The sequence below is a fragment of the Streptopelia decaocto genome, assembly GCF_964273445.1.
Source record: "Streptopelia decaocto genome assembly, chromosome: 2".
NCBI lineage: Eukaryota > Metazoa > Chordata > Aves > Columbiformes > Columbidae > Streptopelia > Streptopelia decaocto.
Genome location: NC_138655.1, coordinates 61,817,381 through 61,832,565, shown reverse-complemented (window position 1 = coordinate 61,832,565; position 15,185 = coordinate 61,817,381). Strand labels below are relative to the sequence as shown.

Genomic DNA, 15,185 nt, shown 5'->3' with positions numbered 1-15,185 from the left:
AGGAACTATGGGTACCACCCCACTTTAGTCCTTCACAAACAAGCTCTAATACAAATTTCAGTTTGTACATGCTCTAAGGAGAAGGCTTTGGACAACTTGCTGTGTGTGCCAACAGAGACGACTTCCACCTGCATGACCCTGAAGGTTGGCCTGTATTTGCCTAATGCGTCCCATCAGCCCTAAAGATTTCATAACACATGCTGTCCTGAGCAAATGAGTCAGCTCTGGACTCCTACAAGAGCAGATGGGTTGCAGGCAACCAGACTCCAATTCTCCTTCCTCAAGTGACCACGTGGCATTCAGCTGCAGGTGTCCTACATCTGACAAGCCTGGTCAGGAACCTGTCAGGCTTTAACCTGCATCTTCAGACAATGCTGACACAACCACTCTGGACAGAAGTACAGTATACTGTCACTGTATTAAATTTATTCCGAATTATGTCGTACTGATGGTCAACCCATTGTGCCCTGAACAATTTAGAGAAATGCTGCTTTAAAATAATGAATCCTCCCCTGCATTAACAAGTTTATCCAGAAGTAAAAACATAAAAATCCCGACAACCTAATCAAATTTAAACTTCGTATTTTTTTACAGGAAAGGGAAGAAAACAGAGGTAACAGCTACAGTAATTAGGATAAGTACTTACTAGACACATTTTTGGCCGTGCTGACCCTGATTCAGCAGGTCACTAGACAGAACTAAAGAGAGGAGTGTACAAAAAATTGATATTCACAACAGAGTAACTGGAGCTCCTCATTCTCAGTGGGAAGGTCTACAGTGTTTATAATCATCAGCTATTCTAATATTGGCTGTCTGAAAATCAACAGGTCCATTAGGCAGATATCAGTGTTTGCAGTTTTGATCTCTTGGTGCTAAACTATTCTAAAATCAGTTTTGTTATTAACGGTAGTCAAAAAAACAAAGCTAATGAAGATGCTGGATAAAGAAGCATGTTTCATAACTTATACTAATCCCAGGTAATCTGCAACATCTAAACAGAATAGTAAAATACTCTTTCTTACAACACACCTAGTTTTCGATATCAATATTTTCATTTAGCTACAATATCACCTTTTACTTAGAATAGCATCTTTCACCCCAAAATGTGGTCACTCCACCTATCTGTAGGATGAAGGTGACTATACACAGTGATTAAGAGAAACTATGCAAAGTCACATGAAACACTATGAAAAGAAACACAATCAGAATAGCAGTGAAAACAAAAATTTGGAAGAATCACATTATCTAGATTAGTATCTGGCCAGTAAATTTGGGTTAGCATTCTCTTCTCATACATGGACAGAAAAGGACTCTGCTTTTAAATTTCAGTGAACAGATGGTGAAATCCCACTTCCTGCTACTTTCACGCTGGGAGAGTAACTCAGTGCTGCATCAGCCAGGAGACCGGCACCTACAGAGCTGTGAGAACACCCCACATGGAAACTGGCCTCTCCTTGGAGGTCTCCTAACCAGGACCCCTCCCACGTTAAAGAATATCACAGGCTCAAATTTGAGATGGCTTTGGAAATTGCAGACAGAAGCCAATGCAGTGCACCTTGATTAGTCTAATGCAAGATAATGTGTATATTTTTATGCCTTTTATACTTGCAGTTGCATTTTATTGGCCCCCATGATGAAGACAGATAATGTTTGGTGTCATTATCACTAGTGTAACTTCCCAGAGAAATTCATAACAAAGTTATATTACAGAGACATTATTGAATATCCCACCAAATGCTATTAAAAAAAAAAAAAAGAAAAAAAAAATCATAATTCAGGACTAATGTCATCAGTACACAGATCTCTCAGATTTGCAGTGGTTTGCATCAGCTTCCAAAGAGCAACACAGAAAAGTGCACAGAAGCAGAAATCAAACTTGTGAAATGGACAAACCAAGATCCTCCCCTCTGAAGACAGATATAAGCAAACATGGCAACACCAGCAATGTAATGCTGAAAAAAGTAGCTCTGTCCGTCTCTGAAAAGAATCAGATACAACGGATTTTGAATATGTCACAAAATAGATTTGCAGGCTGACAGAGACTACTACTGGTTTTAAGGCTCTCACATCTCTTTTCTCAAAGACCAGTCCTGAAAGGCTACGTGGTCTCTTCCATGATGCAGTTTTAGTAGCTACTAATAGACTAGCACAAACTTACCTTTGTTGAAATCTTACTGAAATAAAGAAGAAATAAACCTGCAAACCAATTTTGAGGAAACCAGTAACTCTGATTCAAACTGTGCCATTTTTTTAAGGACATTTTTCAGAAATATGATATTCAAACAAAAGCGGCAAAAACCCAAAGAATAAAGATCATACTGCGACTGTGCTTCATTTTGTTAAGCAAGTGAAACACTAGAGCCCTCAAATTTTCATCTACTTCATATTTCAGTCTCAGAAAGTGTTACATCAGCACAGTCGCCAGGTAAAGCTGCTAGTTTATTCTAAATGGACTTTCTTCAGACACTGGCAGAGATGATGAGTGATTGTCCAATTCTGAAGCTATCAGAACTGAACGGATTTAGCAATGTCATAAACACCTCTCGAGGGAGTCACCTGGTGTTGAGAACTCACTTTACATGCTGTGTTTCAAAATGAGTTTTAATGGCTTTACATTAGATTCAAACCCACTTTAGAGCTATTATTTCTCCCTTTCAACCTTTTCACCCACTACTGCAATGTAATACAGCATATTCTATAATCACATGTTTGCAGGCCCGTGGTAAAGTAAACAAAACTTCAAAGGGTTATTATTTAAAGACTCTGTATTACAGCCGTAGGCCTGACTGTTATTCTTCCTCACCACCCCTTGGGCCCAAAGTACACAATCATCCAGTAATTGAACTGAAATGTCTAAATGGCTAGATCCCCTGAAGGACAGAGGTAGTTAGCAGTGAACAAAGTAAGGGATGTTTTAAAAAAAACCTCATGGCACTTTCCTGCACTGCTTGGAAATACTATGTAAATGTAGCTGACCTGGACCTACCAGGCTCTTGCAGAAAACTGAACAATGCATGGGTATTTCTGGGGTTGTAACTAAAGATTAAATGTAGAACTGTGCTGTATTTGAAGGAAAGATCTTACATTTAAATTACGTTCAGAAGACTTGAAAGGAAGGAACAGAAATATACATATCTACACACAAGTATATATAACACAATAGTATCACTAATACCATGTGAAAGCAAACCCCTCTAGGTCCTCATATTTAACAGCCCCTCCAAAAAGTGTAATGGATAGCAGATCCCAGGCTTTCATACACTGTAACTGTCAAAGCACTCAGGAGATAGAGCAGTGAAGGCTCTGACAGCTCTCTTTTACATTCTAAATGACATCTGCATTCAACAGAACAGAAATAAAGATTAAGGGAAACACCTGATATGATAGCACTCAGCTTACCTCAAAATGCAATATTTAAAAAGTACAGAGAAACACAGGTCTGCCTTCTTGTACTGTAAGTAAAAACTGGTGTCAAAGCCTCAGAGGTCTTCAGCGCTGCTGGAGAGGCGAGTACCACAGCATTCAACAGACTAGAGGGGCAGAAACTGCAGCCTCTATGGCACTGCTGAAATCAAAAGGTGTTTTGCCTGCGAAGGAAGGGAGGAGACGGTCTGTGAACACACACAGAAAGTGGCTACGGGTATGGTCACACACAGCAGAGGAAAATTAACTTGGCCAAAACCTTTGCAGCCCTTCTTGTACTTCGCTGATGAGCAGAACGCCCGTCGCTAATTGACGGCGCCCCGCTGCTTCTGTACCTTTCACAGTACGTACCTATGGCAAATCTCGTTTGAGACGTTATTGGTATTACAGCTTTGAATGAAACACGTCAGCATACAGATCACGAGAGATGATTTCCAACAGATTTTTGCTGGTTGATTATATAAACGATGCCTCTTACTGCTGGAATAACACCTCAAAGGCAATATAATGACGACATGACAATGTATGTAAATCAAGAACTGCATGTGGGTTTATTTTACACTTGAGAAAACAGTGGATTTAATTGTGTGAACCAAAATGTACTGTACAATATTAATGATAAAACATCAAAATGTATAATTCATAGTGCATTGCTTGCTTTATTTTTATTTATTTATTTTTTTTATCAGATAGTTCCTTTAAGTACATGCATCTGGAAAGATGCAGGTGCCAGTAAAATTCCTCTATTTATATCAAGCTGCAGGAACTAAATTTTATTGAAAAAGTGTGGTTTTACATTATATACACAGAAATCGAATATAAAATGACAATATAAAAAGTTAAAAGAGAAAGCATACAGCCAGAAGGTACAAAGAAAGTTGAACAGTTTAAAATGGTACGATATGTAACATGTATTTTTTAAGCTGATGCTGGCAATTTACAAGGAACAGAATCCAACATTTGCCCCATTTTTTTTGTTTTCATTTACCAATGCAGCACACTATAGAAAGGTCAGCTTGTACCAAAGCTTAACATTTGTAAATAACTATAAACTGCAGTATTTTACAGGAAAAAAAAAATAAAGGAAAGAAAATAACATTTTTACACTTGTTTTAAATAACAGCTTGCATACTTTTTTTTTTTTTTTTTGCCATAAAGTGGCAATTCTCAGCATCCAGAGGGTTTGGGCATAGTGGCAACTTGGTTTGCTATTTTTTTAAATTATTATTTAACTTATACAGTTGTGGCTTCCTAACCCCTTGAATACTACACAGCTCTCCTTCTTCCAAGGACTGCATGCACAATTTCTTCACAAACCAGTTCTGCATTAAAACGAAAAAAAGAAGTTCATTCATTTAAAAAAAAATAAGTTCTGCTTCCGACACAGCTTTTATTTGAATAAAATGCCTTTAAGCCTTTGTTTTGTTTTTCCTTGTTAAGTTATTTAGTCACTGGGAAAGGCACAGAAATGCTATTACAGTTCTCAGAGGGTTAAAACTTGACACTACCAGGTTCTGTGACCTTTATTGTCATGGCAACTTTGTAATTTTAGGATGTCTCTTTATCATTGTTCTTTGTGTCTTTCTTTACGGCTAAATTAATGTCTCTCAATAGTGTCTCCCACTATATTCTACAAAAGATAGCTTAACATCAAGGACAGATGTTGAAAATAAAGGTCAGACTTTGACTCACAAAAAAATAAAAACAGAAACAAAAAATAACCATGCACAGATCAGACAAAGAGCATATAAATATAACTACAAAATAAGTGTAAGAAAAACCAAGGTCCAGATAGGCAGTTCAGCAACAAAAGTAAGACTGATTTCAGAGGCTCAGGTCAGGCCTAGTGCAGTACTATGAAGAAGTTTAGTGCAATGTTCCTGTGGTCACTTGCATACCTGGCTGCTTACCTGGACGCTATTGTTTTTCTAACTCAGTTACATAGATCAGATGGTCCTCTGGGGACTTGCCATGTGTTTTACTAAGGTGCAGTTTGACTGCATGCTTGCTTGCAAAAGTTCGGTTACAGAGCTTACATTGGAATGTGGAGCCTAAGTCCTCCTCGGCAATTCCAAGTGAGCCCAAAGTCTTGTTTGTGAGGACTTTTGAAACATTCTGCTGTTCTTGAATCTGATTAAGTGGCAACTTTGACAGATCCTTCAAACTAAACCCTAGGTGCGTCTCTAAGTGACTTATGTATGTAGAAGCAGTCCTGAACTGAGAGGCACAATCATTGCAAAAGAAAACAGGATGTCCTGTGTCCAAGTTCTTTAAAAATTTAGTTCCACCTGTCCTCCTTAACTGATACTTCACATTGGCCAGCCAGTGGCTAATTGTGGTCATGGAAAGACCAGTAAACTTAGAGATGTGTACCCGCTCTTGTGGACCTAGGTCCGACATAATGTATTTGCCTTCTGGGGTCTCCCTCAAACTGGAAGCAAACTGGGCTTGAAGGATCAGAAGATGCTGAGGGTTCCAGTTGGACTGTCTGCCCTTCCTCTTGTGTACTGGCGACAGTTCATCCAGAGCTTCCTCAAAACTGCTCCCATCAGCATCAGATTTCTCTGACACGGTAGACGGCGTTGAAGACTTGGGCGTCAAACGTCCTGTGAGGTTCTTCACCATGTCGGAAATATCCAGCAGGGCGCTCTCCCTTAGCGGGGACGAGGCAGAGTCAGCCACACTGGAAACGAGAGGTTTAGTTTTGGACTTGGTTAAATCAATGGGCTGATCACTGTTCTCATAGTAATATCGGTCAATAGCATCAGCCTGCTTGACTGGAGTGGTTGGGTAAATGGGTTTGTCCAACATGCTGTTGCTAATTTTGTACAGCATGGCCAAAGGGTCCAGAGAGGGGCTTACCGGCTTAGAAATTTTGCCTAAGTGGGTATTCATAATGGACTGTAAAGCACTCAACGGATTAATGAAGGATGGCTCAGGTGAATGATCTGTGATGATTCCTAAATTGTTACAGCCATTTGCAACCTTTGTTTTAAGTGGCTCAGTACCATTTGGTGTATGTGCTTCTGCTGGACTATCCTTTTTGACCTTCTGAACATCTGTCTCGGAGCTCTTCTTCTGCTGCTGTTTGTTACTTACTTCTTCTGCTTTTGGGAAGTCCTTGTTTTCTTTAGCGGCAGGTGACATGGGTTTGACTGGAGAACTCTTCTCTTTCTCCAAAGGCTTTTCTTCCTTCTTCACGTTGATCTTACCTGTAACTTTCTCCACTAGTTCTTCCATAGCAGATACATTACTCTTGTGAGGTGGTGGTGTGAGATTGCCTGGGGAATGGATGAGCGCATTGTGTTCTGACGACAGTGATTTTACACTGCTCGCATAAGACGGCTGAATTTGAACACTCTGCACTGCAGGCTGAAGGGGTTTGACTGTTCCTGGCAGCTGGTAAGCTGCATGAATGCTGGGATAACCTCCCCAGGAAGGTGCTCCATTCTGAGCTTTGCTGATAGCTGTTGTCACTGTGTTCTCCAGGGATTTCAATATGTCTATTCCGCCTTTGGGACTATCATCTAGGTCCTCCTCTCTGAGGTACTGATACAAAGTCGTTGCCTCAAATTTCTCTGTAGAGTCCTCATTTTCTTCTTTAATCTTTTTCTCGGTTTCACCGACCAACACCTTTTCCTTCTCTAGGTCTTTCTTTTCCTCCAAGTTTGTGGAGCCCGCTGGGGAATCGGGCTGCTTTTTAATGTTGGAGGCTGGTAGCCTTGTGTGGGTGGTGGGTGGAAGAGGTATAGACTGTATCTTCTCCTCCACCACAGGGTCCAAAACTAGCTGTTTGCCTTTTTTGGAAGCAGAATTGGTCACCTTCAAGAAATGACCAGTGACCATCATGTGAGCAGTGAGCTGCTGCAAAGTGTCATGGGAACTGCCACATTCCATGCATTTCAGTATTTGGGCTTTGCGTGCTTCAAACTGCCAAGTGTAGCTAGCACCATTTTGATAGCCATAGCGGTTGTTTGGAGTCACATAGGGGTTGGCAGTTTTCTGATCCTTTGCAGACTCACCCAGTGAAGCTTCTGCAGTGATCCCTGTTGGCTCAGGTGAACAAGGTGAAGCTAAGTCCTGAAGTGCTCGCTTTTTGGTAGAAGGAACCAGTTTAGTGATGGCTGGTACTGGCTCCTTCAGAGGCACTTTCTGGTAATGCTTTGTTTTTATCATATGGACGCTGAGGTCTTGCAAAGACTCAAATGAATGCCCACAGTACATGCACTTCAGCACTTTTTGGGCATCCTCTTTGCCTTCCATTTCCATAAGTGATCGTTTTCTAGGCTTTGACCACCGTTTGGTCTTATCAGCTTCTTTATCTCTGTTGTCATCACGGTAATGTCCAGTTTCATTCATGTGCACTGTTAGCTCCACCAGTGTATCATAGGCTGCACTGCAGTCTTTGCATCGGAACTTGCTAGCACCGGTGAACACCGACCCATAAAGTTTATTGTTTTGCCGGTAAAGCTGTACTGTGCTGAAAAGACTGGGCTCTGGGAGAAGTCCATATGATGAGGTCTGCTGCAAAGTTTTGGCTAATGCAGCTTGGTGCCAGTCATAACCTGAACCACCACTGTTACTATTACTGTTACTGGTATTACTGGTAGTTGTACTGGTACTAGTGTTGGTACTGGAGGTACTAGTACTCTGGGAATTGGCATTGGTGTCAGTACTGGTGGTGTTTTCGTTCTGGCTGATTCCATTGTTGCTGGTGGTTGGATTGGATTTCTTTAAGTCCAAAGCTAAACTGGACCAGCAAGTCTCTGAAAGTAAATTTGCATACACAGCTTTTATTTGTGCCAAGCTGTCCTGTGGATAGGAAACATTGTCTGTGCACTGAGGATCCTCTTTCTCTTCTTTAGAGGAAGTGCTTTTGAAATGGGCCAGCTGATCGCTGTTCTCACTAAACGGCGAACCATAGCCTGCATCCTGATTAGTTGCAGTGCTGACTGGGGAGTTCTGGTAGCTTTGAGCTTCTTTGATCTCCGCTTCTTCATTGCACAAATACTCATTCTCCTGGATGTCCAGAGACAGCCCATCATCTTCCACGCTGTCTTCATCTATTTCTGCTGCTTTCAATTCCTCCTCAGGAACATATGCTAAAATACAGGAGGGGAGAGGGGGGCGAAAACAAGACAAAGTTATTGAACACACACATTTTACATCATTGCTGTCTTCTGTACTAAAAGCAGTAACCATAAAGACAAATTTTGAAGATACATCCAGAAACCAAACTCACCATCACTCACACACTCTCTAACTATAAATCCACACAGTCTGTCCTGGTTAGTTTGATATCATTACTATCTAAGAATAAACTTTGACTTCAGCAGTAAAATACGTGCCAGGACCACAGTAGATACCATAATATCAAAACCAAAATCCAACAAAGAGCCTACTAAAGCAGTTTTTACCAGTTTACAAAATAGCCCAGCACTGAGTTATATCTGCTGCATTACATACGCGCAACACGTTGCAGCTGACCTTCACCCCTCAGGCCTGGGCACTCAGAACCACTAGCTTGACCAACTCCATCTCGTCAGGGCTGTCTCTGCTGGCAAACTGGCTTTAAGCTACAGCTTCAAGTGCCATTTCTGTGTCACTGACACCTGACTCTAATGGAGCCATATGGGGCAAGCGTGTCAGGTCAGCTGTTCCAGGGTCTCCTGGTGCCTGGCTGTACTGGGTCCCTCTCAGAGCAGAACAGCTTTCATTTTCACAAGGTGAAAAGAGAAGCAAGGCTATGATTGTTTTCCAAAATGGCTAGGATATCCCTTTGATCTGGGTCCTGCATTTATCATTTTGAAAACAGCAGTCAGCAACTAAAAGTAAATGTTAGAGATTAATTTTTAAAAGCAACAAACAAAAAAACTTGAGACCTCCATCCCAGCTCGATTACTGCCTTATGGTAAAGATCTAACTTTACTATTGTATTGCCACCTGGTGAAACTATGTAATCTTACCAAACTATGTGTTTATCTATATCAAACTATTTTTTAAAGTAGCAAATGTGATATTCATGAGCAGATGGCCATTACATCAAAACATATTTACTCCAAGGGCCCAATTCACAGAAGTGGCTTACATGTACCTAAGTGATAAATGTACACTTTCATTGTAAAGCAGAAAACATACTCATACACATTTTCCCCCAGTTTTGTAAAAGAAGCTTTAAAAAATCACAACAATAATGGAATGTACATCATTTATGAGCATGTCAAGGTAGAAAACATGGATTGCAAACAATGTTCAGTAATCAAATTAAAATATGCCTCCTTGTCAGGTGAACTGTGCATCAAGGGATGCTGAAATGTGGGCTATGCCCTTCCATGGTACGATACTGAAAGAACGCCAGAAGATATGATATGAAGAAAATACATATTATCATGTTAACAAAGGTGAGGTCTTCAACTGGGAAGAGCATAAGCACAAGTTGAGCTTCTTTTCGTACATAGTTGTTAATATATTCTGAAACTTCTTTTTTGAAAAATAGAAATAACCTTATCTCACTGTAATATGAACACTCCTTGAAACTTTTTATTTTTTTTGAAAAGTAACAGTATTATGGCCGGCACTGCATTCTGTTTCACCTTTGCCATTCAGTCTTAATGCAGCCCCTAACTACCTCAGTCTGATGTTTTGAGATAAAGCAGAAAAATAGTCCATCTAGCACTGGAGTAATGCTGAACCTTCAGATGTCCACTGCATCTTCCATCTTTCCTTTAAGTGTCACATTTTTTCAGAAGAGAATCTGATCTTTTGTTTTTTAAAAAAGTGTTAAGCAGGGCCCAGTTCCTTACAGTGCATCAGCCTCAGGTGTTTTTCTAATATATTTAAAAGGACTGGTGAGTACTAAGCACAATAGAAGTTACTACAGAAATCATCCTGGAGCCAAAGGCCGGGAAGATGCCAGAAAAGCATCATAAAACCATAAGAAAAAAAAAAAAAAAAATCTTAAAAATGCATTTAGTCCATAAAATGAAGAAAGAAATACAGAAATAGTGAAAGAACTAAGAAGTCAGTCAGCTTCCCAGCCTTGCAGTAATGCTGCTGTTGAAACGCTCTGCAGGTATTTGAGCACGGTAGTTCTGCCGTAATTCTCGAACTCGAGGTATGCAAGTAGAATTCACTCCCACAGCTACAGTCTAAGATCTCTTAGCTCTCTCATTAAACACACCTGTTTTCAGTCATTTCTAACAGCAAAAGACGATACATTTTTAAGTTTCAGGAAAGTAAAGAACAGTTATAGAAGAACATGGTTTCTGCTTCTGAAATTACTTTTAAATAAAAAAATAAAAAAAAACCTCTGAGGCCTAAAATGCATAAAAACAGACAGTTACCATCTGGTATTTTTATATTAAAAAAAATAGACAACAAAAAAACCTTAGTAATAATCAGCAGACAGTCAACAGTCACACCAAGTAAAAGCTAAAAATGGAGGAGGCCTGCATTCTGAGCTTTTGTGAACAGCTATCTTCTTACTAACCTTGGTGGAACTATGCCAATTTTCTCAAATTTTCACATCCAAATATTTTTAACAAATAGATGTAAGAAACTGTTGTAAGATACTGAATGTTGCTATAGTTGATGCAGAATTTTGTAAGAATCCTGCTTAAATCTCTTTACTTGATTCTAAATTGCATAAATATATATTTTTATAATTGCTATATAAAACCATCTAAATATCTGCTTAAGCAGAAACTCTAGTTGAGCCACTGCCCCATCTTTTGTTTTGCTTTATTTGTTTATGACGGCAGGTTTTCTCTATTCTTGTACTTTTGCACTTTACCGTAAAAATAAGAGATATCCACACAAGGATCGTTAAAACTATGTGAAAGGTCAGTGTTAAACTGTCAAAGCAAAGAAACTTGAGTGTCAGGGTAAAATATCCATCTTTCACTTACTTTCCTCATCTTAGGTTCTGCTGAGACCACTACACTATTGAATTTAGTCCCTTACCAACATACAGTGCAATATATGCGTTAAGAATGTACGACTGGCCAGGACTATAATTTTCTGTGATTTCAGAATTTAAACCAGATTCTAAAAAATCCCCTGAATTTACATGATGTGCACACCCACATGTCTGTACAGTAGTCATACAAAATATCACAAAGAAATAATGCTTCTTAACCAAGAAGAGAGTAATTTACCTGAAATGTTTAATTTCTGTCACTGCAAGCAAAAAGATTTTGTTTAACTCCTTTAGTTACCATAGGATACACACAATACCTTTTCATTCAAGACTACTAATGTTTATAAGATGAATAGCAGCACACTCAACATATGGTATTTTGCAAGGTCAGTGCAATTCTCTAACTGAAAAGGTTTCTGTTAAAGCTAATTCAGAAGCATACAAAATAAAGAATGTTAATTTCTAAAAACATGTATGTCTTACTAAAATTCCCACAGAAATCTGATAAATAAGCTTCAGAATTTTAAACACAGCAAAAATACTTCTATTATAATTACTTGCAAAGACAAGTAATATTATTTTATATAAAATAAAAGCATGAGATGTTGAGATTCTCCCTCTAAATTATAATAGGTAGATCAACTGACAGACAGATTTCTGACAATGTTTCTTTCTGTGACCGAGAAACTCTCAGCAATGTTCTCCAGATATTCCTGCATCTGCAAAGGCATTGCTGGTTTACATGTGTGCCGAAACCACGCGAAAATACCAAGAACAGATATAACCAGTGATTCTCAACAAAAACTATATTCAAAGCAGAAATTACAAAATGTGATGTCAGCTTTTCCTTTTCATTCGTGCATGCACAGAGTCAGGCAAATGCACGGTGTAAAAAGGGGAAAAAGCTTCACATTCCAGACAACTAAAAATTAGGGGAAGCAGTCTGTATTTCTTCTTATTAAGTCTTGATAATATTTTTTGCTTATAAAATGTGCCTTCTGGATGCCAGTGCTTCCCCATAGATATACTGTCATCTTTGAGCAGTGTTAAAAGCTGCGCATTCTAATCTAAGTGGACATGAGACGCTATATATTGTACATGTGAGTAGCACAGCACATTGTGTTTGCTTCAGTGAGAATATTTACACTATAAATACAGAGCCATTGTTGGAAAAAGCAGACAGAGATCCGAAATGTAAGGATGTAGTTAAAAATAAAAATATTCTCACATAAAACCTTTCCGTATCCTCTGACCAGTGCTTTTGAACGAATCTGTCTCTATGGAGGTATTCTTTCCCATTCAAAAAGGGATTCAGCATTGAATACATTATTTTGAAAAGGACAAAAAGTAACAATTGCATTTGTTTTTAATGGTCTACAAAATTAAATGTAGTAAACTCTTCAAGACCAAATTTTAAATCCTTCAAATAAATAATTTTATTCAGAAGAAACACCTAAGTACTGAATGCTACAATTCAGTAAAGCAATTGAAAACTGAAGTAATTTTCACTAAAATACATATTACATAGTTTCAACAAACAGAAATGGATTTAAGTCTAAACTTCTTCACTAAATCAAGACCTGCTCTGGGATGGAACAATAGTGGCACGATGTGAATGTTCACCATTCTTCAACAGATGCACTTCCACAGCTTCTAATATTTACCCAGCCAACAGGAGACAGCAGCTGCAGAAGTTTTCACAGCCCACACTGTCACCTTGCACAAACTGCACTGTAGGCTGGGGGTGACTTCCACTGCACACAAGAACACATTTCACATGTTGGGCAAAAAAGTATGACTAGAAAAGACAATCTATAGCCACACGTTTCCTTCGCTGCAGAAAAATGAGAGGAAAAAAAAACCCAAAACAACAAACACAATAACAAAACAAAACCACAAAAAAAACCCCAACGCATTCACAGATATGTTTTCAGAAGACAAGAGTCACGAGAGTTTTGCAAAAGAATACAAAATCTCACATTGTGAGAGGTTAACATGCCTGCTGGAAGATTTGTGAATTTTCTGTATTAGTATATACAAATGTTCATACAAAATTCTGGCACAGATGCTACAAATCTGTGTGTGTGTCTGTATTACAGTGTCACTACAGTGGAAAAATATGTCTTAGCTATGACAATGGCTGAGAAGCAGCACAGACGATCGGACCACCAAATAACCTTACTGCAGTGGTTTGTGTCTTTCATTTCTAATTGCAGCAAAGGGGGGCGGGGGGGAGGGAGCAAAATACTGGAACTGCCTGCCCTCTAATTCTAGTGCCATGGGTCTGAAAAGTAGATAAGGTACTGCAACAAGAACAATCTCCGTGGTTCTAGCAGGTTGAATGATAACCCTTAAAGGCATCCCATTAAAAACCAACAAAAAGATTCTTCACCTCCTTCTCTTTTCTCCCCTATCCCCTTAAAACGAACGCTGCGAATTACTAGCCAGCGCCGGCAATTGGAGAACGAAGCAGCTTGCACGCGGGTATATTTTCACGGTGATTCTAATCTGAGAAATTTACTTGCTCTTCCCCTTCTATCTGATAAACTATACATTCAAGCATTCTCATTAGTGCTCGGATCACCAAAGAGAGCTGGAGATGAATCAGTCCATCCACCCCTCCTCTCCCTGCTCTGTCGAGATTATTTCATTGAAATGTTCATTTTCATCCCTGCTGGCAACATTAGAATGGAAGTATTTAACCTGTTTCCATTACTTATACAAATTACCATTATGGGGTAGGACAGATGTTAGAATCATGCCACATAACTGACTTCCATACATTCTTTACGGGGAGGATAAGAAGAGGGAAAGCTGTTAGATCATATTATCCAGTCTCAATAATGTTCTCTCTGCTACCAGATTCATTAACTTCCAACATCAACGTTTCACTTTCTTTCTGCGTGAAAATGCTCCGTCTCCTTGAGCTCGTTTAATTTGGAACAGGAAATCTTTGTCAGAAATAATTTTTTGATCAGGTGCTCTAACTAAGGGGTGAAGGGGGGCTGGGGAAAGAATAAAGAAAAGGGGGAGAAAAACCCAACACCTTGTCGAAAATGTTATTTCTCTAACATGGATGATGAAAGAGAAGTCAGTTAAGATGCTGGTACTCAAAGATGGCTGTCACTTCAGATAGGGGATGGCACGACTCACCTAGACAGGTGACGCTTTGGTGGAGCAAAGGCTTGCTGCATTATTGAGAGCACCAGAGATCAGGATGACAAAGACTGTAGGCCCAGGGTGCCTGGGGCTCCTAGAGAAGTGACTTCAGCAGGCACATGGATTTCAGCCTCCATTTGCATCACTAACTAATAGTGAAGTACAAAACAAAAGTTCGGTGATTAAAAGGCAAGCACATGGGTACAGAGGGCAAATACCCCAGTCACCAGCAACTTCCTATTAATTTCGAAAGAACAAGGTAAAAGCTCATAGTGTTTAACAAAAAAAAAAAAAAAGGTTCTATTACAAATTACTTATTCAAAAGGCTTTCCTGTTCGACTCCTTATTTTCCTGCTGAATTATCTTCCTGCCCGCCCCTTTAATGCTTGCTTAAGGCTTTGTGATTTTGCCATTCCAGAATATATCCTTGCGCTCTGACTGTAGCTGGAATCACTGCAAAACGCATCAAATTTGCCAGCCCTTCTCACATGGACAGGTTTGCAAGAGAAAGTTTCAGCTTGGAGTACAAACAGCAAACACAATTCTTACAGCATTTGAAGCAAAATGTTGCGGGAGAAGACTGGCACAAAAACCCTGATAATCTGAATTCCATGACGGTGGTGGCCAGGTCACTGGCAGGGATTCTAGGGCTTTGTTTTGTCTCAGCTTTTCCATCATTCAGTAC

General features: G+C 39.5%; 1 protein-coding gene across 2 annotated transcripts in view; it reads right to left on the bottom strand.

Annotated features, from left to right (window-relative positions):
* Nucleotides 1-4,492: 4,492 nt before the first annotated feature.
* Nucleotides 4,493-15,185, bottom strand: part of TSHZ1 (teashirt zinc finger homeobox 1) — a 56,091-nt gene continuing 45,398 nt past the window's right edge. Inside the window, exons 2-3 of one of the 2 annotated variants that reach the window (XM_082044847.1) lie at nucleotides 5,797-8,525; nucleotides 4,493-4,745 (exon numbers count right to left, since the gene is read on the bottom strand). In XM_082044847.1, the coding sequence (XP_081900973.1) occupies nucleotides 4,632-4,745; nucleotides 5,797-8,525 (2,843 nt within the window). In that variant the 3' untranslated portion in view covers nucleotides 4,493-4,631. Of the gene's footprint in view, nucleotides 8,526-15,185 lie in introns of both variants that reach the window. The other variant, XM_082044846.1, reaches the window with a different exon arrangement.